General features: G+C 44.2%; 1 protein-coding gene across 1 annotated transcript in view; it reads left to right on the forward strand.

Annotated features, from left to right (window-relative positions):
* Dsk (Drosulfakinin) overlaps positions 1–23,519 on the forward strand; it is a 38,682-nt gene extending 15,163 nt beyond the window's left edge. The window contains exons 2-3 of the mRNA XM_053775903.2: positions 20,173–20,329; positions 22,772–23,519. Of these exons, the coding sequence (XP_053631878.1) occupies positions 20,201–20,329; positions 22,772–22,993 (351 nt within the window). The 5' untranslated portion in view covers positions 20,173–20,200 and the 3' untranslated portion in view covers positions 22,994–23,519. The remainder of the gene's footprint in view (positions 1–20,172; positions 20,330–22,771) is intronic.
* Positions 23,520–25,065: the final 1,546 nt, after the last annotated feature.

The following is a 25,065-nucleotide window of genomic DNA, read 5'->3' on the forward strand; positions in this document are numbered from 1 at the left end:
GCCACCACTTTAGTAGTAAATTACAATTATTGGTTGTTTCCCAGTGGAACATTTTGACTTTTCATTAACTGTGTTCCAGACCTGTTACGTCACAGTTTGTTCCATGGATATCAGTGAACAAGAAGATATTCGAGAGAACCTGCGAGAATCTCAGGGGGTCAAGTCACAGCTCCAGGCCCTGCATCTTCGCCTGTCGCTACTAGATCCTCTCTCTTTCCTTGTTCTAAGAGCCTTATCGTACCTCTTCTTAAACCTATGTATGGATCCTGCCTCCACTATATAACTTTCCGGATTGTTCCGCTACCTGATAAAGAAATACTTCCTAACATCCCTATAATTTATCTGAGTTTTTCAGTTTCCAGTTGTGGTCTCTTGTTCGTGTATCCTATCTCTGAAACATTCTCTTCCTCTTCACCATGTCAATTTCTCCTAGTATTTTATGTCGTGCGCGCACGCGTGTGTGTGTATGTGTGTACTCACCTAGTTGAGGTTGCGGGGGTCGAGTCCGAGCTCCTGGCCCCGCCTCTTCACTGATCGCTACTAGGTCACTCTCCCTGAGCCGTGAGCTTTATCATACCTCTGCTTAAAGCTATGTATGGATCCTGCCTCCACTACATCGCTTCCCAAACTATTCCACTTACTGACTACTCTGTGGCTGAAGAAATACTTCCTAACATCCCTGTGATTCATCTGTGTCTTCAGCTTCCAACTGTGTCCCCTTGTTACTGTGTCCAATCTCTGGAACATCCTGTCTTTGTCCACCTTGTCAATTCCTCTCAGTATTTTGTATGTCGTTATCATGTCCCCCCCTATCTCTCCTGTCCTCCAGTGTCTCCAGGACTGGTGCCGTGTGTGTGTGTGTGTGTGTGTGTGTGTGTGTGTGTGTGTGTGTGTGTGTGTGTGTGTGTGTGTGTGTGTGTGTGTGTGTTTGTGTGTGTGTGTGTGTGTGTGTGTGTGTGTGTGTGTGTGTGTGTGTGTGTGTGTGTGTGTGTGTGTGTGTGTGTGTGTGTGTGTGTGTGTGTGTGTGTGTGTGTGTGTGTGTGTGTGTTACTGTGGTAGGACATCAACAGGTGGTGCGACCTGTTGATGCACCCAACAGGTGGCACCATAAGCACACAGTCAGTGCCGCAGTACCGGCACTGACGTTCTTAGGATAACCCAAGAAAGCCTGGCGGTGTGGCTTATTTCCAATGCGGATCTTTTAAGGTCCTTTCCTAGGATGCGACGCACAGCAGTCAGCTGTCTCTCAGATATTTATTTACTGCTAGATAACAGGGACAGCAGGTGATAGGAGACGCTCCCATACCTCCAGTCTTAAAAGACACACAGGAAACTAGGTACTTGAGTCTTAGTCAACTATTCTGGTCACATCCTAGAGATTTAAAAGTACCTGAATCATGGACCAGACTTAGGCACCACGAATACCATTGAAAACTTCAAGAACTTCAAGGCTTTTCGGATCTTCAAGAACAACCATGAAACCTAAAATTTCCAGAACTACTTAACCTTCAATGACTTCAAAAATTTTAAGATCTTCCAGAACTTCAAGAACTTTAAGACCTCCATGATCATCAGACCTCCAGGATCATCAGGCCTCCAGGAACATCAGACCTCCAGGATCATCAGACCTCCATGATCATAACACCTCCATGATCACCAGACCTCCAGGATCATCAGACCTCCAGGAACATCAAACCTCCAGGATCATCAGACCTCCAGGATCATCAGACCTCCAGGATCATCAGACCTCCAGGATCATCAGACCTCCAGAATCATCAGACCTCCAGGAACATCAGACCTCCAGGATCATCAGACCTCCAGGATCATCAGACCTCCAGGAACATCAGACCTCCAGGATCATCAGACCTCCAGGATCATCAGACGTCCAGGATCATCAGACGTCCAGGATCATCAGACGTCCAGGATCATCAGATGTCCAGGATCATCAGACCTCCAGGATCATCAGAAGTCCAGGATCATCAGACCTCCAGGATCATCAGACCTCCAGGATCATCAGACCTTCAGGATCATCAGACCTCCAGGATCATCAGACCTCCAGGATCATCAGACCTCCAGGATCATCAGACCTCCAGAATCATCAGACCTCCAGAATCATCAGACCTCCAGGATCATCAGACCTCCAGGATCATCAGACCTCCAGGATCATCAGATCGCCCTCACCCTAAGACAGTGTGGATGGAGGGACATCTGGCAGCCCTGAGATGATTCCTCGACACGTCGACCAGAGAAGACTTGACGCCAGCAGCCAGAGTTGAAATTTCTGAGAGAAGTACCTACCCCCACACCCTCCCCTAGATGGTGGGTGTCTTCCCCCACACCCTCCCCTAGATGGTGGGTGTCTTCCCCCACACCCTCCCCTAGATGGTGGGTGTCTTCCCCCACACCCTCCCCTAGATGGTGGGTGTCTTCCTCCACACCCTCCCCTAGATGGTGGGTGTCTTCCCCCACACTCTTCCCTAGATGGTGGGTGTCTTCCCCCATACCCTCCCCTAGATGGTGGGTGTCTTCCTCCACACCCTCCCCTAGATGGTGGGTGTCTTCCCCCACACCCTCCCCTAGATGGTGGGTGTCTTCCCCCACACCCTCCCCTAGATGGTGGGTGTCTTCCCCCACACCCTCCCCTAGATGGTGGGTGTCTTCCCCCACACCCTCCCCTAGATGGTGGGTGTATTCCCCCCACACCCTCCCCTAGATGGTGGGTGTCTTCCCCCACACCCTCCCCTAGATGGTGGGTGTCTTCCCTCACACCCTCCCCTAGATGGTGGGTGTCTTCCCCCACACCCTCCCCTAGATGGTGGGTGTATTCCCCCCACACCCTCCCCTAGATGGTGGGTGTCTTACCCCACACCCTCCCCTAGATGGTGGGTGTCTTCCCCCACACCCTCCCCTAGATGGTGGGTGTCTTCCCCCACACCCTCTCCTAGATGGTGGGTGTATTCCCCCCACACCCTCCCCTAGATGGTGGGTGTCTTCCCCCACACCCTCCCCTAGATGGTGGGTGTATTCCCCCCACACCCTCCCCTAGATGGTGGGCGTATTCCCCCCACACCCTCCCCTAGATGGTGGGTGTCTTCCCCCCACACCCTCCCCTAGATGGTGGGTGTCTTCCCCCACACCCTCCCCTAGATGGTGGGTGTATTCCCCCCACACCCTCCCCTAGATGGTGGGTGTCTTCCCCCACACCCTCCCCTAGATGGTGGGTGTCTTCCCCCCACACCCTCCCCTAGATGGTGGGTGTCTTCCCCCACACCCTCCCCTAGATGGTGGGTGTCCACACCCTCCCCTAGATGGTGGGTTCCCCCCACACCCTCCCCTAGATGGTGGGTGTCTTCCCCCACACCCTCCCCTAGATGGTGGGTGTCTTCCCCCCACACCCTCCCCTAGATGGTGGGTGTCTTCCCCCACACCCTTCCCTAGATGGTGGGTGTCTTCCCCCAGACCCTCCCCTAGATGGTGGGTGTCTTCCCCCACACCCTCCCCTAGATGGTGGGTGTCTTCCCCCCACACCCTCCCCTAGAGGGTGGGTGTCTTCCCCCACACCCTCCCCTAGATGGTGGGTGTCTTCCCCCCACACCCTCCCCTAGATGGTGGGTGTCTTCCCCCACACCCTCCCCTACATGGTGGGTGTCTTCCCCCACACCCTCCCCTAGATGGTGGGTGTCTTCCCCCACACCCTCCCCTACATGGTGGGTGTCTTCCCCCACACCCTCCCCTAGATGGTGGGTGTCTTACATGGTGGGTGTCCCCCCACACCCTCCCCTAGATGGTGGGTGTCTTCCCCCACACCCTCCCCTATATGGTGGGTGTCTTCCCCCACACCCTCCCCTAGATGGTGGGTGTCTTCCCCCACACCCTCCCCTAGATGGTGGGTGTCTTCCCCCGCACCCTCCCCTACATGGTGGGTGGGATTTTATTCGTGGAGAAACTGGCCAAGTGTTCCCATACAACAGGTCCAAGTCACGTGATGAGTTTACCTGGGGTTTACCTGGAGTTTACCTGTAGTTTACCTGGAGAGAGCTTCGGGGGTCAACGCCCCCGCGGCCCGGTCTGACCCACTAACTGCTGTTTTTGTTTATATGGTGGAGGCTTCCGGCTGACTTACCTCACCACACCACAAAGAGGTTGATTAGTTGGGTAATGGGGTCGTTAACGAGGGTCGTTAAGCCGCATGTAACCTCTTCATTGATCATGAAGTTTCATTGTCTGTTCACAGGATATATATACTGAGAGGTGTATGTCTCTCAGACCCCAAAAGGCACCTACTTCCTGGGACTTTATGTATCCAGATGCGTTACCGCCCATAGGATGGATATGAGGTGCACATTAAACTAGCAACTTCGGTGGCAAAATCTAAAATCTAATCCACCAATCAAGAATGAGTTAATCCTTAAACTTCATTATCAATATAATTTCCGTATTGAAAAATTAACGCCAACTTGATGGCTCGTTTTTTATATTCTGTTATATTTAATTTAAAATCTCTCTCTTTTTTAAATAAGAGTATTTCAGTAGCTATGTTACTATTATGGTACTTCGTAAATGTTAACTAACTGTTGCCTGCAACATAACAACATGAAGAATGAGACACTTGTGCAACATTTAGGAGTTTTTACTGAGGAAACGTTTCGCCAGCCAGTTTCTTCTTCAGTCCAATACAGAGAACAACAGTGGATGATGAGAAGGAGTTTGAGGTAATCAGTCTTGTATTAGAATGAAGAAGCCAGTGACTGGCTGGAGAAACTTTTGTCTCAGTAAAGATTCACAAATACTGAGCGAGCGTCTCAGTCTTCAACTTGGCAGTTTCCAAAAACATTTTCATCACATAACAACATAAACATTGTGACGAACACTGTGCGACATAAACACTGTGACGAACACTGTGCAACATAAACACTGTGAAGAACACTGTGCGATATAAACACTGTGACGAACACTGTGCGACATAAACACTGTGACGAACACTGTGCGACATAAACACTGTGAAGAACACTGTGCGATATAAACACTGTGACGAACACTGTGCGACATAAACACTGTGACGAACACTGTGCGACATAAACACTGTGACGAACACTGTGCGACATAAACACTGTGACGAACACTGTGCGACATAAACACTGTGACGAACACTGTGCGACATAAACACTGTGACGAACACTGTGCAACATAAACACTGTGACGAACACTGTGCGACATAAACACTGTGACGAACACTGTGCGACATAAACACTGTGACGAACACTGTGCGACATAAACACTGTGACGAACACTGTGCAACATAAACACTGTGAAGAACACTGTGCGATATAAACACTGTGACGAACACTGTGCGACATAAACACTGTGACGAACACTGTGCGACATAAACACTGTGACGAACACTGTGCGACATAAACACTGTGACGAACACTGTGCAACATAAACACTGTGAAGAACACTGTGCGATATAAACACTGTGACGAACACTGTGCGACATAAACACTGTGAAGAACACTGTGCAACATAAACACTGTGACGAACACTGTGCGACATAAACACTGTGAAGAACACTGTGCGATATAAACACTGTGACGAACACTGTGAAGAACACTGCAACATAAACACTGTGACGAACACTGTGCAACATAAACACTGTGAAGAACACTGTGCAACATAAACACTGTGAAGAACACTGTGCGACATAAGCACTGTGAAGAACACTGCAACATAAACACTGTGATGAACACTGTGCGACATAAACAATGTGAAGAACACTGCAACATAAACACTGTGATGAACACTGTGCAACATAAACACTGTGAAGAACACTGTGCGACATAAACACTGTGAAGAACACTGTGCGACATAAACACTGTGACGAACACTGTGCAACATGAACACTGTGATGAACACTGTGCGACATAAACACTGTGAAGAACACTGTGCGACATAAACACTGTGAAGAACACTGTGCGACATAAACACTGTGACGAACACTGTGCAACATAAACACTGTGATGAACACTGTGCGACATAAACACTGTGAAGAACACTGCAACATAAACACTGTGATGAACACTGTGCGACATAAACAATGTGAAGAACACTGTGCGACATAAACACTGTGAAGAACACTGCAACATAAACACTGTGATGAACACTGTGCGACATAAACAATGTGAAGAACACTGCAACATAAACACTGTGATGAACACTGTGCGACATAAACACTGTGACGAACACTGTGCAACATAAACACTGTGAAGAACACTGTGCGACATAAACACTGTGAAGAACACTGTGCGACATAAACACTGTGACGAACACTGTGCAACATAAACACTGTGATGAACACTGTGCGACATAAACACTGTGAAGAACACTGTGCAACATAAACACTGTGAAGAACACTGTGCGACATAAACACTGTGACGAACACTGTGCAACATAAACACTGTGATGAACACTGTGCGACATAAACACTGTGAAGAACACTGCAACATAAACACTGTGATGAACACTGTGCGACATAAACAATGTGAAGAACACTGTGCAACATAAACAATGTGAAGAACACTGTGCGACATAAACACTGTGAAGAACACTGCAACATAAACACTGTGAAGAACACTGTGCGACATAAACACTGTGAAGAACACTGCAACATAAACACTGTGAAGAACACTGTGCAACATAAACACTGTGAAGAACACTGCAACATAAACACTGTGACGAACACTGTGCAACATAAACACTGTGAAGAACACTGTGCAACATAAACACTGTGAAGAACACTGTGCAACATAAACACTGTGACGAACACTGTGCAACATAAACACTGTGAAGAACACTGTGCAACATAAACACTGTGAAGAACACTGCAACATAAACACTGTGACGAACACTGTGCAACATAAACACTGTGAAGAACACTGTGCGACATAAACACTGTGAAGAACACTGTGCGACATAAACACTGTGAAGAACACTGTGCAACATAAACACTGTGAAGAACACTGTGCGACATAAACACTGTGAAGAACACTGTGCGACATAAACACTGTGCGACATAAACACTGTGAAGAACACTGTGCAACATAAACACTGTGAAGAACACTGTGCGGCATAAACACTGCGAAGAACACTGTTCGACATAAACACTGTGAAGAACACTGTGGGACATAAACACTGTGCGACATAAACAATGTGAAGAACACTGTGCGACATAAACACTGTGAAGAACACTGTGCGACATAAACACTGTGCGACATAAACACTGTGAAGAACACTGCGACATAAACACTGTGAAGAACACTGTGCGACATAAACACTGTGAAGAACACTGTGCGACATAAACACTGAAGAACACTGTGCGACATAAACACTGTGAAGAACACTGTGCGACATGAACACTGTGCGACATAAACACTGTGAAGAACACTGTGCGACATAAACACTGTGCAACATAAACACTGTGAAGAACACTGTGCGACATAAACACTGTGAAGAACACTGTGCGACATAAACACTGTGAAGAACACTGTGCGACATAAACACTGTGCAACATAAACACTGTGAAGAACACTGTGCGACATAAACACTGTGCAACATAAACACTGTGAAGAACACTGTGCGACATAAACACTGTGAAGAACACTGTGCGACATAAACACTGTGCAACATAAACACTGTGAAGAACACTGTGCGACATAAACACTGTGCAACATAAACACTGTGAAGAACACTGTGCGACATAAACACTGTGCAACATAAACACTGTGAAGAACACTGAGCGACATAAACACTGTGAAGAACACTGTGCGACATAAACACTGTGAAGAACACTGTGCGACATAAACACTATGATGAACACTGTGCTACATAAACACTGTGAAGAACACTGTGCGACATAAACACTATGATGAACACTGTGCAACATAAACACTGTGAAGAACACTGTGCGACATAAACACTGTGCAACATAAACACTGTGAAGAACACTGTGCGACATAAACACTGTGCGACATAAACACTGTGAAGAACACTGTGCGACATAAACACTGTGAAGAACACTGTGCGACATAAACTCTGTTAAGAACACTGTGCGACATAAACACTATGACGAACACTGTGCGACATAAACACTGTGAAGAACACTGTGCGACATAAACACTGTGAAGAACACTGTGCGACATAAACACTGTGCGACATAAACACTGTGCGACATAAACACAATGATGAACACTGTGCGACATAAACACTGTGAAGAACACTGTGCAACATAAACACTATGATGAACACTGTGCAACATAAACACTGTGAAGAACACTGTGCGACATAAACACTGTGAAGAACACTGTGCGACATAAACACTGTGCAACATAAACACTGTGAAGAACACTGTGCGACATAAACAGTGTGACATAAACACTGTGAAGAACACTGTGCGACATAAACGGTGTGACATAAACACTGTGCGACATAAACACTGCGACATAAACACTGTGCAACATAAACACTGTGAAGAACACTGTGCGACATAAACAGTGTGACATAAACACTGTGAAGAACACTGTGCGACATAAACGGTGTGACATAAACACTGTGCGACATAAACACTGCGACATAAACACTGTGCAACATAAACACTGTGAAGAACACTGTGCGACATAAACACTGTGCAACATAAACACTGTGCGACATAAACGGTGTGACATAAACACTGTGCGACATAAACACTGCGACATAAACACTGCGACATGCTGATGTGCTGAACCCGATACTTGTATCAACTTTCCTTGCTGAGTAATAATTCATAAAACAAAACTTACCCTCTGTATTATATTCAAGACTGGCACTTTCTCTTGGTTGCTCAATTAACCAAAGATAAACACTCAACAATGCAACATATTTTAAGTAAGATTTTTAAACTGCATTCAATATTTGGCGATATTCTCATCGCCTTACTTAAGTCTCCCAGCCAAGACTGACGATCTAAGTGTTGAGAGGCCATCATGGACTGTGAAATATAACATGAAAATTATCCCTCGTGCGTGACAGGAAAATCATGTTAAACGTGATATGACAAGAAATTCATATTGTGTGATGGAGTATAGCAGGTAATTTTTGTAAGATGGAGTACAGGTAATTTTTGTAAGATGGAGTATAACAGGTAATTTTTGTATGATGGAGTATGACAGGAAAATCGTGCATGAATTATGACAAGAAAATCATTTGATGGAGTATGGCAGGAAAGTCATATTGTGTGATGGAGTATGGCAGGAAAACCACGTGTGATGGAGTATGACAATAAAAAAAAACTCGTGCAATTAAATAATAAAACAATTCAGAAGAAGAAGACGCATATACTTTGATCGTGATGATTAAACGGGAATTAAAAGTTCACACAGCTTTACACATTAAATAGCCAAATCTGCTCCTACACACTTTTATTCCACTCCGCCATCGTCGAATTAGGAAGCACATTTTTTAGCGTTTGAAGCTACGCTGCTGAGAGTTATGAAAGTTATCTGAACCATTCCAAGATGCTGGGAATGGCTTCAACAACTTTGGCTATAGGACACGCGAACATGTCAATTGCTCCAAGAATTTGATCTTCGATACCGTACACAAGTACTGAAAATTTAAAAGCGATTGGCTAAGGCGTATTTGAGTTATGAGCGAAAGAAAATCGAAAAATTGGAAGAAAAAAAATTCAGCCAAATTTAGGTCTTCCTTCACGGATACCTAATGAAAGAGATGTAAATAACGTGTTGAAAATATCTAACCAAGACAGGACTCGCAGCAACTGACTGATTCAGGTTTGAGATGTAGAGAGGATATTGAGAAGTACTGGTTCGGCGACGGAGTTGTAGATGAATGGAACAAAGTCAAAAGTAGCGTCACTGAGGCAACTACTTTGGGTAGTTAAATGTAGGTTGGACGGGCACACGAGTGTGTGGATGGGTACTGTAAACTGGGCTTGCTCAGCATGGGCCAGTAGGCCTGCCTCAGTGTTCTTTCAATCTTATGTTAGGTCTTATGGATGCAGTCAGTGCCACGGGTGAAGTAGGTCAGAACAACCTATGATAATACTACTATTGGTGTTCAAAAACTTACACACAGCTGCTGCTGCTGCTGTGTGTGAATAATGAATGAGAGGGGGAAGCAGTGTGCGTGTGTCAACACTTGTGCACCCCACCACCACACACTATTCATGGCTTCATTATCCCCATCATCCTAGGCCAAGTACATAATAATGTCCGTTAAACAAGAGCGTCCTTGTGAGTGTGTTTGTCGTAGTTTCCTCTCGATGTTAACAAAGGTGATGCTAACCTTTTTGTTTTCGCAAGCCTCGATTATTATTTTCATGGCTAAGCGCTAACCCCGTAGGGGCCATATCGTGCCTAAGGAATGAGAGATAATTAGGTTTGATCTTAGGGAAAAAAATGGCCTTTGCAATGGTGGAGTGTCAGCCTGTGGTCCCATCAATGGGTACTTTCACTCCTAGCCTCGCGGACTCAATGGTGGAGTGTCAGCCTGTGGTCCCATCAACGAGTACTTTCACTCCTAGCCTCGCGGACTCAATGGTGGAGTGTCAGCCTGTGGTCCCATCAACGAGTACTTTCACTCCTAGCCTCGCGGACTCAATGAAAGCTTGATAACAAATCTACAAACAAATCTGGAATCTCTAACGTTCTTTAAAACACTTTTGAGATGAGCATTTCCAATTCGCAAATAATTAAAGTCACACATACTTATCACTGCAGCACCATACCCATAACAGTTGAGATCTCTACCTTCCCATAGTCACTGTATTAAGAGTGCTTTCCATGATATGTAGTTAATTATTATTATTATTATTATCAAACCCAAGCGCTAAACCCACCAGGGGCATACAGCGCTGCACCTCTAGTCAAACAACGTAGACACAAACGAGTTCGTAGTTTGCCGGTGAAGGTCTAATATGAAGAACTGCAACTCTCCTCGCTTTCCATGCATCTAATCTGTATTACTTTCCATTTCCCAGGCACTGTATGGTCCATGAATGCAATAATAATAATAATAATAATAATAATAATAATAATAATAATAATAATAATAATGTCAGTAGCGTTACTGTGTACTGTGCAGTATACTTAGATAATCCCTTGCTAGCCGTGACGTCACGATTCCCGCACATGTCAGGCGCCAGCAAGAGGCCTCCGTCTCAGTTCAGCGCTAGGCTTACACTCGACAGGCAGGCCTGGGCTTCTCCTCGAGACTCTCTTAATAATAATTATATGCCTCCAAGACATCCAACGTGTATTTCTTACTCCATTATCTCTTCACGAACCCCCACGACAATAATAATGATAATTATTATAATTATATGGGTATGAAGCATGGGTGGTGAATGTAGCAACAAGGAGAAGGCTGGAGGCAGTGATGTCATGTCTGAGGGCAATGTGTGGTGTGAATATAATGCAGAGTTTCCGTTGTTTGGAAATTAGGGGGAAGTGCGGGATTACCAAAACTGTTATCCAGAGGGCTGAGGAGGGATTACTGAGGTGGTTCAGACATGTAGAGAGAGTGGAAGGAAATAGAATGACTTCGAGAGTGTATAAATCTGTAGTGGAGGGAAGGCGGGGTAGGGGTCGGCCTAGGAAAAGTTGGAGAGAGGGAGTAAACGAGGTTCAGTGTGCGAGGGGCTTGGACATCCAGCAAGCATGCGTGAGCTTGTTAGATAGGAGCAAATGGAGACAAATGGTTTTTAGGACTTGACGTGCTGTTGGAGTGTAAGCAAGGTAACATTTATGAAGGGATTCAGGGAAATCGGCAGGCCGGACTTGAATCCTGGAGATGGGAAGTACAGTGTCTGCACTCTGAAGGAGGGATGTTAATGTTGCAGTTTTATAACTGTAGTGTAAGCGCGCCTCTGGCAAGACAGTGATGGACTAAATGATGATGGAAGTTTTTCTTTTTCGGGCCACCCTGCCTTGGTGAGAAACGGCCGATGTGTTAATAAAATAATAAAAAACAATGACAATAATAATAATAATAATAATAATAATAATAATAATAATAATAATAATAATAATAATAATATAGCTTCAAGACATCTGATGTCACAAATTGCTTGTTGTTGTAAATCAACAAACTCATATATTCTTCCTCTTTCTGAGTTAGCTAAGTGCTTCCACCACTTCCAGTCATTAGCAATTACAGTATCTATGGGTAAATTTGATACTATTAATCGTGGATCACTTAATCCCTAAAATATGAATTAATGTAAACTCTTGGGGTATACACTGTGATACATACACGTCGTAGTGTACAGACAAGTATCTGGATACTGCCAGTCTGAGCACAGCATGTACTACTGTCTTAGCTCTTAGAAGTAAGTATTAGCTAACTTTTTTGTCTCCTTCAAGGAGACAAATTGCCCCTAATGATAGCTAATTGTGTAAACTGAGTAATTTATTCAATTCGTAGCCTAACTCGTGAAAATTGTTTTGGGAGAAAGAGATGACAAGCTGTTGTTGTTCCCTGAGACAAGCCTAGCCAGCTACACATGTGTTAGTCGTTGTTGTTCCTTGAGACAAGCCTAGCCAGCTACACCTGTGTTAGCCGTTGTTGTTCCTTGAGACAAGCCTAGCCAGCTACACCTGTGTTAGTCGTTGTTGTTCCTTGAGACAAGCCTAGCCAGCTACACCTGTGTTAGCCGTTGTTGTTCCTTGAGACAAGCCTAGCCAGCTACACATGTGTTAGTCGTTGTTGTTCCTTGAGACAAGCCTAGCCAGCTACACCTGTGTTAGTCGTTGTTGTTCCTTGAGACAAGCCTAGCCAGCTACACCTGTTAGTCGTTGTTGTTCCTTGAGACAAACTTGTCTTAGTCTTTCCTTGCCGCTCCTGCTACCTTTAATATTAATATTCGTTTTGATAATATTTGAATTACTTCTTAGGTCAGAATTCAGATAAGATCCAAATTCTCATCACTTATTTATTCATAGATATTGTTTTCTGCTCACAACAGAAGGAGCCGGGTGGAGGGTGGAGACTATGAACCAGTTTTCTTAAACTTGTTACCCGTAGCATCCTGGGGTGGTAGTATTCCTGAGGGTTGAGTTCTGAAATGGGTTGAAGTAGAATAAATACTACGGCGAACCAAAAGGGATAATTCTTTAGTATATTATGGCATTATATTAACTTTTATTTTATTATTATCACACTGCCCGATTCCCACCAAGGCAGGGTGGCCCGAAAAAGAAAAACTTTCACCATCATTCACTCCATCACTGTCTTGCCAGAAGGGTGCTTTACACTACAGTTTTTAAACTGCAACATTAACACTCCTCCTTAACTTTTATATTCTTATAAATACGAGCAAAATAAAGTTTTGCTTTACTCCTCAATGAATTGTAAAATTCTGGCCGGCACGTTGTGAGGCGGAGGTGGCCAGCCCCCGCAGTGCATTAAGAGTTCGTGGTGGCTGTAAAATAGCAACCAAGCCAGAAAGTGCTCCTCGAGGCTCCGATATAAACATGATATAACACTATTACCAAGAACAGTCTCTCAGCTTGTACATAAACCAGGTATTACCAAGCAGTCTCTCAGCCTGTACATAAACCAGGTATTACCAAGCAGTCTCTCAGCCTGTACATAAACCAGGTATTACCAAGAACAGTCTCTCAGCCTGTACATAAACCAGGTATTACCAAGCAGTCTCTCAGCCTGTACATAAACCAGGTATTACCAAGAACAGTCTCTCAGCCTGTACATAAACCAGGTATTACTAAATATAGTCTCTCAACCTGTACATAAACCAGGTATTACCAAGCAGTCTCTCAGCCTGTACATAAACCAGGTATTACCAAGAACAGTCTCTCAGCCTGTACATAAACCAGGTATTACTAAATATAGTCTCTTAACCTGTACATAAACCAGGTATTACCAAGCAGTCTCTCAGCCTGTACATAAACCAGGTATTACCAAGCAGTCTCTCAGCCTGTACATAAACCAGGTATTACCAAGAACAGTCTCTCAGCCTGTACATAAACCAGGTATTACTAAATATAGTCTCTCAACCTGTACATAAACCAGGTATTACCAAGCAGTCTTTCAGCCTGTACATAAACCAAGTATTACCAAGTACAGTTTCTCAGCTTGTACATAAACCAGGTATTACCAAGTACAGTTTCTCAGCCTGTACATAAACCAGGTATTACCAAGTACAGTCTCTCAGCCTGTACATAAACCAGGTATTACCAAGTAGTCTCTCACCTTGTACATAATTCAAGTACATCAACGACAATGACTCACCTGAACAACGCGCACTACAAGGCAAAATTACACGTTGTTATGCAAGTTTTTCATAAACCATTTATTTTAATATGGCACCAAGAATATTACATAAAAAAATATTTATATATTGCAGCTAAACCCGTAGAGTCGAACAGCGTCTGAGGGATGCAAAGTGATGGGAGGTGATGGGATGAGAGGTGATGGGATGAGATGTGATGGGATGAGAGGTGATGGGATGAGAGGTGATGGGATGAGAGGTGATGAGATGAGAGGTGATGGAATGAGAGGTGATGGGATGAGAGGTGATGAGATGAGAGGTGATGATATGAGAGGTGATGGGATGAGAGGTGATGAGATGAGAGGTGATGGGATGAGAGGTGATGGGATGAGAGGTGATGAGATGAGAGGTGATGGGATGAGAGGTGATGGGATGAGAGGTGATGAGATGAGAGGTGATGGAATGAGAGGTGATGGGATGAGAGGTGATGAGATGAGAGGTGATGGGATGAGAGGTGATGAGATGGGAGGTGATGGGATGAGAGGTGATGAGATGGGAGGTGATGGGATGAGAGGTGATGGGATGAGATGTGATGGGATGAGAGGTGATGTGATGAGAGGTGATGGGATGAGAGGTGATGAGATGAGAGGTGATGGAATGAGAGGTGATGAGATGGGAGGTGATGGGATGAGAGGTGATGAGATGGGAGGTGATGGGATGAGAGGTGATGGGATGAGATGTGATGGGATGAGAGGTGATGTGATGAGAGGTGATGGGATGAGAGGTGATGAGATGAGAGGTGATGGGATGAGAGGTAATGGGATGAGATGTGATGGGATGAGAGGTGATGTGATGAGAGGTGATGGGATGAGAGGTGATGAGATGAGAGGTGATGGGATGAGAGGTGATGAGATGGGAGGTGATGGGATGAGAGGTGATGAGATGGGAGGTGATGGGATGAGAGGTGATGGGATGAGAGGTAATGGGATGAGAGGTGATGGGATGAGAGGTGATGAGATGAGAGGTGATGGGATGAGAGGTGATGAGATGGGAGGTGATGGGATGAGAGGTGATGAGATGAGAGGTGATGGGATGAGAGGTGATGGGATGAGATGTGATGGGATGAGAGGTGGTGAGATGAGAGGTGATGGGATGAGAGGTGATGGGATGAGAGGTGATGGGATGAGAGGTGATGGGATGAGAGGTGATGGGATGAGAGGTGATGGGATGAGAGGTGATGGGATGAGAGGTGGTGGGATGAGAGGTGGTGGGATGAGAGGTGATGGGATGAGAGGTGATGGGATGAGAGGTAATGAGTCGAGAGGTGACGGGATGAGAGGCGGTGAGATGAGAGGTGATGGGATGAGAGGTGATGGGATGAGAGGTGATGGGATGAGAGGTGACGGGATGAGAGGTGGTGAGATGAGAGGTGATGGGATGAGAGGTGATGGGATGAGAGGTGGTGAGATGAGAGGTGATGGGATGAGAGGTGGTAGGATGAGAGGTGGTGGGATGAGAGGTAATGAGATGAGAGGTGATGGGATGAGAGGTAATGGGATGGGGGGTGGTGGGATGAGAGGTGATGAGATGAGAGGTAATGGGATGAAAGGTGATGGGATGAGAGGTAATGGGATGAGAGGTGATGGGATGAGAGGCGATGGGATGAGAGGTGATGGGATGAGAGGTAATGGGATGAGAGGTGATGGGATGAGAGGTGATGGGATGAGAGGTGGTGGGATGAGAGGTAATGGGATGAGAGGTAATGGGATGAGAGGTGATGGGATGAGAGGTGATGGGATATGAGGTAATGGGACGAGATGTGGTGGGATGAGAGGTGGTGGGAGGAGAGGTAATGGGATGAGAGGTGGTGGGATGAGAGGTGGTGGGATGAGAGGTGGTGGGATGAGAGGTAATAGGATGAGAGGTGGTGGGACGTGAGGTAATGGGATGGTAGGGGGTGGGGTGAGAGGTAATGGGATGAGAGGTGGTGGGATGGGTGGTGGTGGGATGTAGGTGGTGGAATGGGAGGTGATGGGATGGAAAGTGATAGAAGGTGATGTGATCAAGTCAAGTGAGACTGAAGGAAGGGGAGGCTTGCTACTCTTCTTTTTATTAAGAGATTTTCAAACATCTAGACATCTCCTTGAAGCATGCACAATAACAAGTACTTGAGTCTCGCCTCCTGGTCCTTGAAGCATGCACAATAACAAGTACTTGAGTCTCGCCTCCTGGTCCTTGAAGCATGCACAATAACAAGTACTTGAGTCTCGCCTCCTGGTCCTTGAAGCATGCACAATAACAAGTACTTGAGTCTCGCCTCCTGGTCCTTGAAGCATGCACAATAACAAGTACTTGAGTCTCGCCTCCTGGTCCTTGAAGCATGCACAATAACAAGTACTTGAGTCTCGCCTCCTGGTCCTTGAAGCATGCACAATAACAAGTACTTGAGTCTCGTCTCCTGGTCCTTGAAGCATGCACAATAACAAGTACTTGAGTCTCGCCTCCTGGTCCTTGAAGCATGCACAATAACAAGTACTTGAGTCTCGCCTCCTGGTCCTTGAAGCAGGCCCAATAACAAGTACTTGAGTCTCGCCTCCTGGTCCTTGAAGCATGCACAATAACAAGTACTTGAGTCTCGCCTCCTGGTCCTTGAAGCATGCACAATAACAAGTACTTGAGTCTCGCCTCCTGGTCCTTGAAGCATGCACAATAACAAGTACTTGAGTCTCGCCTCCTGGTCCTTGAAGCATGCACAATAACAAGTACTTGAGTCTCGCCTCCTGGTCCTTGAAGCATGCACAATAACAAGTACTTGAGTCTCGCCTCCCGGTCCTTGAAGCATGCACAATAACAAGTACTTGAGTCTCGCCTCCCGGTCCTTGAAGCATGCACAATAACAAGTACTTGAGTCTCGCCTCCCGGTCCTTGAAGCATGCACAATAACAAGTACTTGAGTCTCGCCTCCCGGTCCTTGAAGCATGCACAATAACAAGTACTTGAGTCTCGCCTCCTGGTCCTTGAAGCATGCACAATAACAAGTACTTGAGTCTCGCCTCCCGGTCCTTGAAGCATGCACAATAACAAGTACTTGAGTCTCGCCTCCTGGTCCTTGAAGCATGCACAATAACAAGTACTTGAGTCTCGCCTCCTGGTCCTTGAAGCATGCACAATAACAAGTACTTGAGTCTCGCCTCCTGGTCCTTGAAGCATGCACAATAACAAGTACTTGAGTCTCGCCTCCTGGTCCTTGAAGCATGCACAATAACAAGTACTTGAGTCTCGCCTCCTGGTCCTTGAAGCATGCACAATAACAAGTACTTGAGTCTCGCCTCCTGGTCCTTGAAGCATGCCCAATAACAAGTACTTGAGTCTCGCCTCCCGGTCCTTTGAAGTACATGCCACAATAACAAGTACTTGAGTCTCGCCTCCTGGTCCTTGAAGCATGCACAATAACAAGTACTTGAGTCTCGCCTCCTGGTCCTTGAAGCATGCACAATAACAAGTACTTGAGTCTCGCCTCCTGGTCCTTGAAGCATGCACAATAACAAGTACTTGAGTCTCGCCTCCTGGTCCTTGAAGCATGCCCAATAACAAGTACTTGAGTCTCGCCTCCTGGTCCTTGAAGCATGCCCAATAACAAGTACTTGAGTCTCGCCTCCTGGTCCTTGAAGCATGCACAATAACAAGTACTTGAGTCTCGCCTCCTGGTCCTTGAAGCATGCACAATAACAAGTACTTGAGTCTCGCCTCCTGGTCCTTGAAGCATGCTCAATAACAAGCATGCATGCCCAATAACAAGTACTTGAGTCTCGCCTCCTGGTCCTTGAAGCATGCACAATAACAAGTACTTGAGTCTCGCCTCCTGGTCCTTGAAGCATGCCCAATAACAAGTACTTGAGTCTCGCCTCCTGGTCCTTGAAGCATGCACAATAACAAGTACTTGAGTCTCGCCTCCTGGTCCTTGAAGCATGCACAATAACAAGTACTTGAGTCTCGCCTCCTGGTCCTTGAAGCATGCCCAATAACAAGTACTTGAGTCTCGCCTCCTGGTCCTTGAAGCATGCACAATAACAAGTACTTGAGTCTCGCCTCCTGGTCCTTGAAGCATGCACAATAACAAGTACTTGAGTCTCGCCTCCTGGTCCTTGAAGCATGCACAATAACAAGTACTTGAGTCTCGCCTCCTGGTCCTTGAAGCATGCACAATAACAAGTACTTGAGTCTCGCCTCCTGGTCATCCATCACAGTCATCCACTCTGTACAAGACCCGCCCATCTCCATTAGATTTTTACGAAAATGTCGGAAGTTGCTGCTGGTAGTCCATAGGAGGACAGGTCACATATCTCTGAGTATTTATAATAATTTTTGGGTAGAAATTTCTTTCCCCCCAATTAGTGTGTAATTTTGGACCTTATAAGATTAAGTGTAGAACTTATATACTAACTGTGGAACTTATAGACTACATTTTAGACTTATATATGCGAGACTTTTAGACTACATGTGGAACTTATAACTAAATCGGAGTGCAAGGCAATTTAAACCAGATATAAAAGGCCTGGGAATGAAAATATCAGATCTCACTTTCAAGGAACACAGCAATTTTATTATAGCAACTGCAAGAAGAACAATAGGTCGTATAACTGGAATCTTCAAAACAAGAGATGCTCAGCCAGTGATGACCGTCTTCATGTCACTCGTTCTCTCTAGGCTGGAGTATTGCTGTGTAATAACGGTCCCCTGCAAGGCAGTCGAAATTGCTGTGTTGGAAAATGTACAGAGAACCTTCACAACTCGTATAAACACAGTCAGGCACTTAATTACTGGGAGTGCTGGAAGTCCCTAGAACTGCATTCTTTAGAACATAGGTGAGAAAGATATAATTTACATCTGGAGGATACTGGAGGGGTTGGTCCTAAACTTGCACACTGAAATTACTCTTACGCACACAAAAGATTTGGCAGAGATGCAGGATACCTCCTGTAAAAAGCAGGAAAAGTATGAGTACACTGATAGAGACTTCAAGAAGTGTTAAGGGACCACGACTCTTCATTCAACACTCTCCCTTCATGAATAAGGGTTATCACCAACAAACTCTTTGCCGTCTAAAGATAAAGGATTAAAGATTAAAGATTTTCATTCCTTTGCAATATTTACGATGTGTGATTAGTTTTGATTTGTTAAATACAAAGAAAGCCACTAACATGCCGGGGCATTTCAGGCAGACAAGAGGGACCCCAACAGATTCCTCAAATGTGTAAATGCCGAGATGCACACTGCATGGTGTGTGTATACTGAGATACACACTTCTCGAGGTATACACCGTGTGCATTTCTCCACTTTACACATACATATTAACTGATAAAATTAAGTAGCGGCATATTTTAAACCTATTTATCTTTGCTGGAGTCCTGGTCTGGCACCGGGCCGAGGGGCGGTGACCTCGTCGTCGTCTCTGGGCAGTTTAATTTTAGTTTAATATATTTATTATGCACCCCAGACCCATCCTATGGACGGGAGTCAAACGATTACAGAGGCACATGATGGGTCCAGGGACTGGACCGCAAAGTTTTGACAGATGAACAAGTTACAGTGGTAATGAACTATTTACATGAATATATCTTGTCTATTCATATAACGACACATTATTTCCTGTCTCTTCTCCCCAAGCACAAGATCTCACCACTGCATCATGCCGACCTACAATATGCTAATACCTTAATAAGTGTATGTGAAACATTAGAGGTTCGATCCATAGACCTCGCTAATAGGAGTAGAGAATGTCTCGGCCCGGCCATCAGGAAGCTCGGAATTAAGTCCGCGATGGGAGGAGAGTGGGATATACATACTGTTTTTTTTTTTATTTAATTTTGTGTTATTGCTTCCCCTTCCAGCGTACAGGACCCAGGACGTGTGTCAACAATGAAGTGGACTAGTTGGTGCGCTGCGATACTGGCGGTGATGGCTGCTGTGTTGCTCTGTGGGGGCGTCACAGCCCCGGCCAGACCATCTTCCCTAGCACGGGTCCTAGCACCTGTGGTCAGACACAGGGTATGTATACACTCCTCCCTAGCACGGGTTATACCACCCGTGGTCAGACACAGGGTATGTATACACCCCTGCCTAGAACGGGTTCTAGCACCCGTGGTCAGACACAGGGTATGTATACACCCCTGCCTAGCACGGGTTCTAGCACCCGTGGTCAGACACAGGGTATGTATACACTCCTCCCTAGCACGGGTCCTACCACCTGTGGTCAGACACAAAGTACGTACATATTCCTCCATATCACCGGTGGTCAGACACAAGGTACGTACATGTTCCTCCATATCACCGGTGGTCAGACACAAGGTACGTACATGTTCCTCCATAGCACAGGTGGTCAGACACAAGGTACGTACATGTTCCTCTATATCACCGGTGGTCAGACACAAGGTCCGCACATGTTCCTCCACATCACAGGTGGTCAGACACAAGGTACGTACGTGTTCCTCCATAGCACCGGTGGTCAGACACAAGGTACGTACAGATTTACTGAATGCAATTTTTTAATTTTAAGAATTAGCCCCATTTTTTGAACACTGGTAAATAGTATTTTATTTTATACATCACGTTAGTTCAGAACAAAACATTTCTTAGCGACTTAATTTTTTTATGCTGCACTAAAAACTAGATTATATTTACAAAAAAAGTTCAAACTAGAGCAGGTACGCTTAGGTCAGGTAAGGTTTGTCAGGAGTTAGTTTAATATGTTTATTATGCACCCCATACCCATCCTGTGGGCGGTAGTCAAAAGATTACAGAGGTACATAATTGGTCCAGGGACTGGACTCCAAAGTTTTGATAGCTGAGCAAATTACAGAGGTAATGAACTCACAATTTACAAAGGTAATGAACTCACAATTTACAAAGGTAATGAACTCACAATTTACAAAGGTAATGAACTCACAATTTACAAAGGTAATGAACTCCAGGTAGGTCTGGTCACAATCATGACAAGTTACAAAGGTATTTACAGATTACAGAGGTACGTAATGGGTCCAGGGACTGGGCCCCCAAAGTTTTGATAGCTGAACTAGGTACAAAAGTAATGAGCTCACAAGTTACAAAGGTAATGAATTCTGTAGAATGGTTACTTACGTTTATGGTTTGTCAGGAAACAGAACAAATGTTTCCTGACGCGAGTCTTAGCTGGAGCTTTTGGTAATCTGACCGAGGCCTTCCGCTGGCTAACCGCTCCACCCTTTTAAAATTTAAGGTTAGTTATAACCATATATATAACAACAGCTAATTGGAGCACTGTTCTCCCCTCTTTTTACGACGCCATGAATTCTTGACTAAACATTCAGAAAATGTTATATTTAAAGAATATATATATACACAGTTTAGTTCCATTCCCTCCTCCCTTTACAAACCAATGTGCATTTACAGTAGTTTCACATTATTTCTCCTCAATTACAAAATCAGTAAAAAAGAATTAGGAATGTTGAAGCATAATGCCAGGAGGTATGATACAAATACAATATTTAAAACAAAATTTGACTGAGACTACGTTTATCTGAGTGCGCCGAGTGCCAGAAAAGCTAGTCTTAGATACTGTGTCAATGTAACCACACAAGAATTCACTTTATAAACAAAATAATTAGGCGAAACTAGAAAGAATAGCTGTAAATAAAAAAGGTCCAAGGAACTATATCCAATATCCTAACAAACTTGCATCTTAAGGCATTTCCTAAATGTTTCAGGCATTTATTCTTAGGCATCTCTTACTAGTTGAAAAGAAATACGATAGCCAATAGACGATATATAATTTAGTGTACCTCAGCCTAGTAAGTTTCCACCCATTCCGCTGATACACAATTATGCTCTTAACATTAACAGACTGATCCTTCAACTGAGTCAATTCTAACTGCTTTATGGTAAGGTGTAACGCTGTCAGAGGGAATAAACTAGAAGAACCTACTGTATTTCCTCCAGAAAACGGACCAGCTATATATGACGCAGAAATTAGTGTGGAGGGAATACAATGGCAGAAACTAGAATATTCCTTCCACACTAATTTTTGCTAGTGCATTTCTTCGCTAGAGGATCATTTCACCCTCATTAGTAATCTGGACCACAGCTGTGTCATGGAAGGTTGAAAGATTGCACCTCCTACCTTACAACTGCACCACTAGTGACAATAAGTGACCATTCTGGAGATGGTCAAGTAAGCAGATATATGTAAATAATAACGGCCAGCTTCCCATCAGCTAACATTTATCTAACACTACGTGTTCAAAGTAAAAAATATAAGTGTATAGCTCCAGTTACCCCACCTTCATACATACATACATTAGAGGTGTATATCTCGCAGTGGATATACACTGAAAGTTTCTCTTCTTCCTTAAATATTAAAGTTTGCTAGCTGTTAATGAACTAAATACGGTGTTAATGACTCATGTGTAGCTGAAGGGTTTTAAAGATAACACACCTGACACACTATCGTTCCAGCTGGAGGAGGGAGGGCTGGCGCCGGCGCTGGTAGAGGAGCTGGTGGCTGACTTCGAAGACCCAGAGCTGCTCGACTTCCGTGATGCCGCCGGCAAGCGAGAATTCGACGAATACGGTCATATGAGGTTCGGGAAGCGCGGCGGTGATTACGATGACTATGGTCACCTTCGCTTCGGCAGGAGCCTCCACTCTCACAAAAATCAACACTCCATTTTCCATTAAAGGGACCCGGTTACGACAGGTTAAAAATATCAGGGACTTGACTAGTCAGCGAGTGTATTTTTTTAATAATGGTAGGTTTCCGTTTATATCTCAAGGGCAACTGTCCGGAATTATGAAAATTAATGTAGCAAATCTGGTCGCGTGAAATTCACATTTTAATTATTGATTCTTAATAGATGAATAATATCTTTCTCACATGGAAATCGTGAAGAAACACTCAACTTCAAAGCACTTGCTAAGGACTCAAGACGTGAAGCTGTACTCTGAGCCTTTTCCGAACATCTGCTTACACTGTGTATTCGTAAAGGAACTTCTCTCGAACACGCTGTAATGTGTTCACGCAAAGATTTTGCTCGATAATAACTAAAATAATGATGTGTGATCAAACGTTCCATTTACATAATGACGTATCATGACGTATCATTGGATACACGCCATTTATTATGAGACGCCAGTGTAAGCCATCCATGTTGTGAAGTGTTTTATGTTCCTTATAGTGGCTGGAATATAGAGTGTAACCTATCTGTTTGTGCATTTTCATTCCCCCTCTGCAGTAAAGAGGGCAGTCAAACTGCCTTCTTTACTCTTAACTGAATCATTAAGTCCTTCAAATCACTTAAGAAGTGATTTGGTCTACGATAAAAAAGTTAAATACTATACAACCATACACACTAACATTCACGATTCAAAACTATATTACAAAAAAAAATCACAATAACAAGAACACAAAAAATAAATTCTATCACACTAAGTTAAAATAACTTAGGTAAATTTTGATTTCAAATGTCATTAATGATCCCTAAAGACTGGAATTATCTACTAATACTGAAGGATTTTTGTGGTGCGCAAACTGTTACAATGAAGCATACAACATTGTGTCCACAGGAGAACCAAACCAACACAACTGTCAAATTCTATGTACCTTGTTTCTTGTCTGTAGAGTCCACTGAGCCAGTCACTTCCTAAATAAATATCAGTGAATTTGGCCAGTGAAGTTACTGTGAGACACAAGTTTAGTATTGTGAGAGATTATTTAGAAACTTTCCCCTCAGATTCTGTCTGCTTATTTCCCTGTATTCCATGTCACAGGTACCATCAATTGAACGTGGATACAAACATCTTCTAGATTACAGGGTGGATTAAGTAATATTGGACTATGGCATATAGAGCATAGAAGAAATGAAGTAAACAATGCTGGCTAGTCGACTTTTTTCACTGATTAACGTAGACTGTGCTACGCGGCAGCTGTTTTCTGAAAGAAGGGATGACTGGTGACCGAGTGGAAAAAATATCCTCATATCTCAATCCTAAGCCAAGATAATGATGTGTATCCAGAGCGAGTTACATCACACCCACTTATAACCAAGGTTGGTAGTACACTGAGGCAGTGTTACCAGACGCTACTGACACAAGGTCGGTATAATTCGATGTAAAACATCGTTATATTAAATCAAAATTCGTTTTTCTTTATAAGTAGCATCACAGTGCATATGTAAAGTTCAACTGCATTACTGACATATTTAAACATTAATTTTACCCCAATAAAAATATTAAACAACTTTTGCTATAAATTATACCTGGAGTATACCTTTACATTGACATTTATTTCACAGTATACAGTGATGCTGAAACATGACACTGGTGACATTAACAATAAAAAACACAAGGTAAAATACAATGATTTGTTCCATAACATACAACTCATGTGAACTTAATCCTCATCAGCAGCAACTTGTGCCTCAGTGCCGTATTTTTCATATATTTCATGATTCATTATGCTTGGTAGTTCCCTAGTTACTCTACAACTATAAAACTCTCGAGAGATGACTCTTTTAAGTGTGAAACATTCCAGTCAGAGTGCCTGATGACAACCTATTTCTTAATTTTGTTGTCATGTGGTAAATTTACAGTGGAAAACATTCTCTCCACAGTAGCGCTTGACTGTGGTCAGCACAAACTAAGCATGATAGACGTCACGTGCGGTCACAGAGGTTCATCACGCCCTCGCTCTGTCTCATACACTTTAATCCAAATGGAAGTTGGAGCAGCAGTTATTCTGTTTCAAGAACTTA

Source organism: Cherax quadricarinatus, unplaced genomic scaffold, assembly GCF_038502225.1.
Source record: "Cherax quadricarinatus isolate ZL_2023a unplaced genomic scaffold, ASM3850222v1 Contig1653, whole genome shotgun sequence".
NCBI lineage: Eukaryota > Metazoa > Arthropoda > Malacostraca > Decapoda > Parastacidae > Cherax > Cherax quadricarinatus.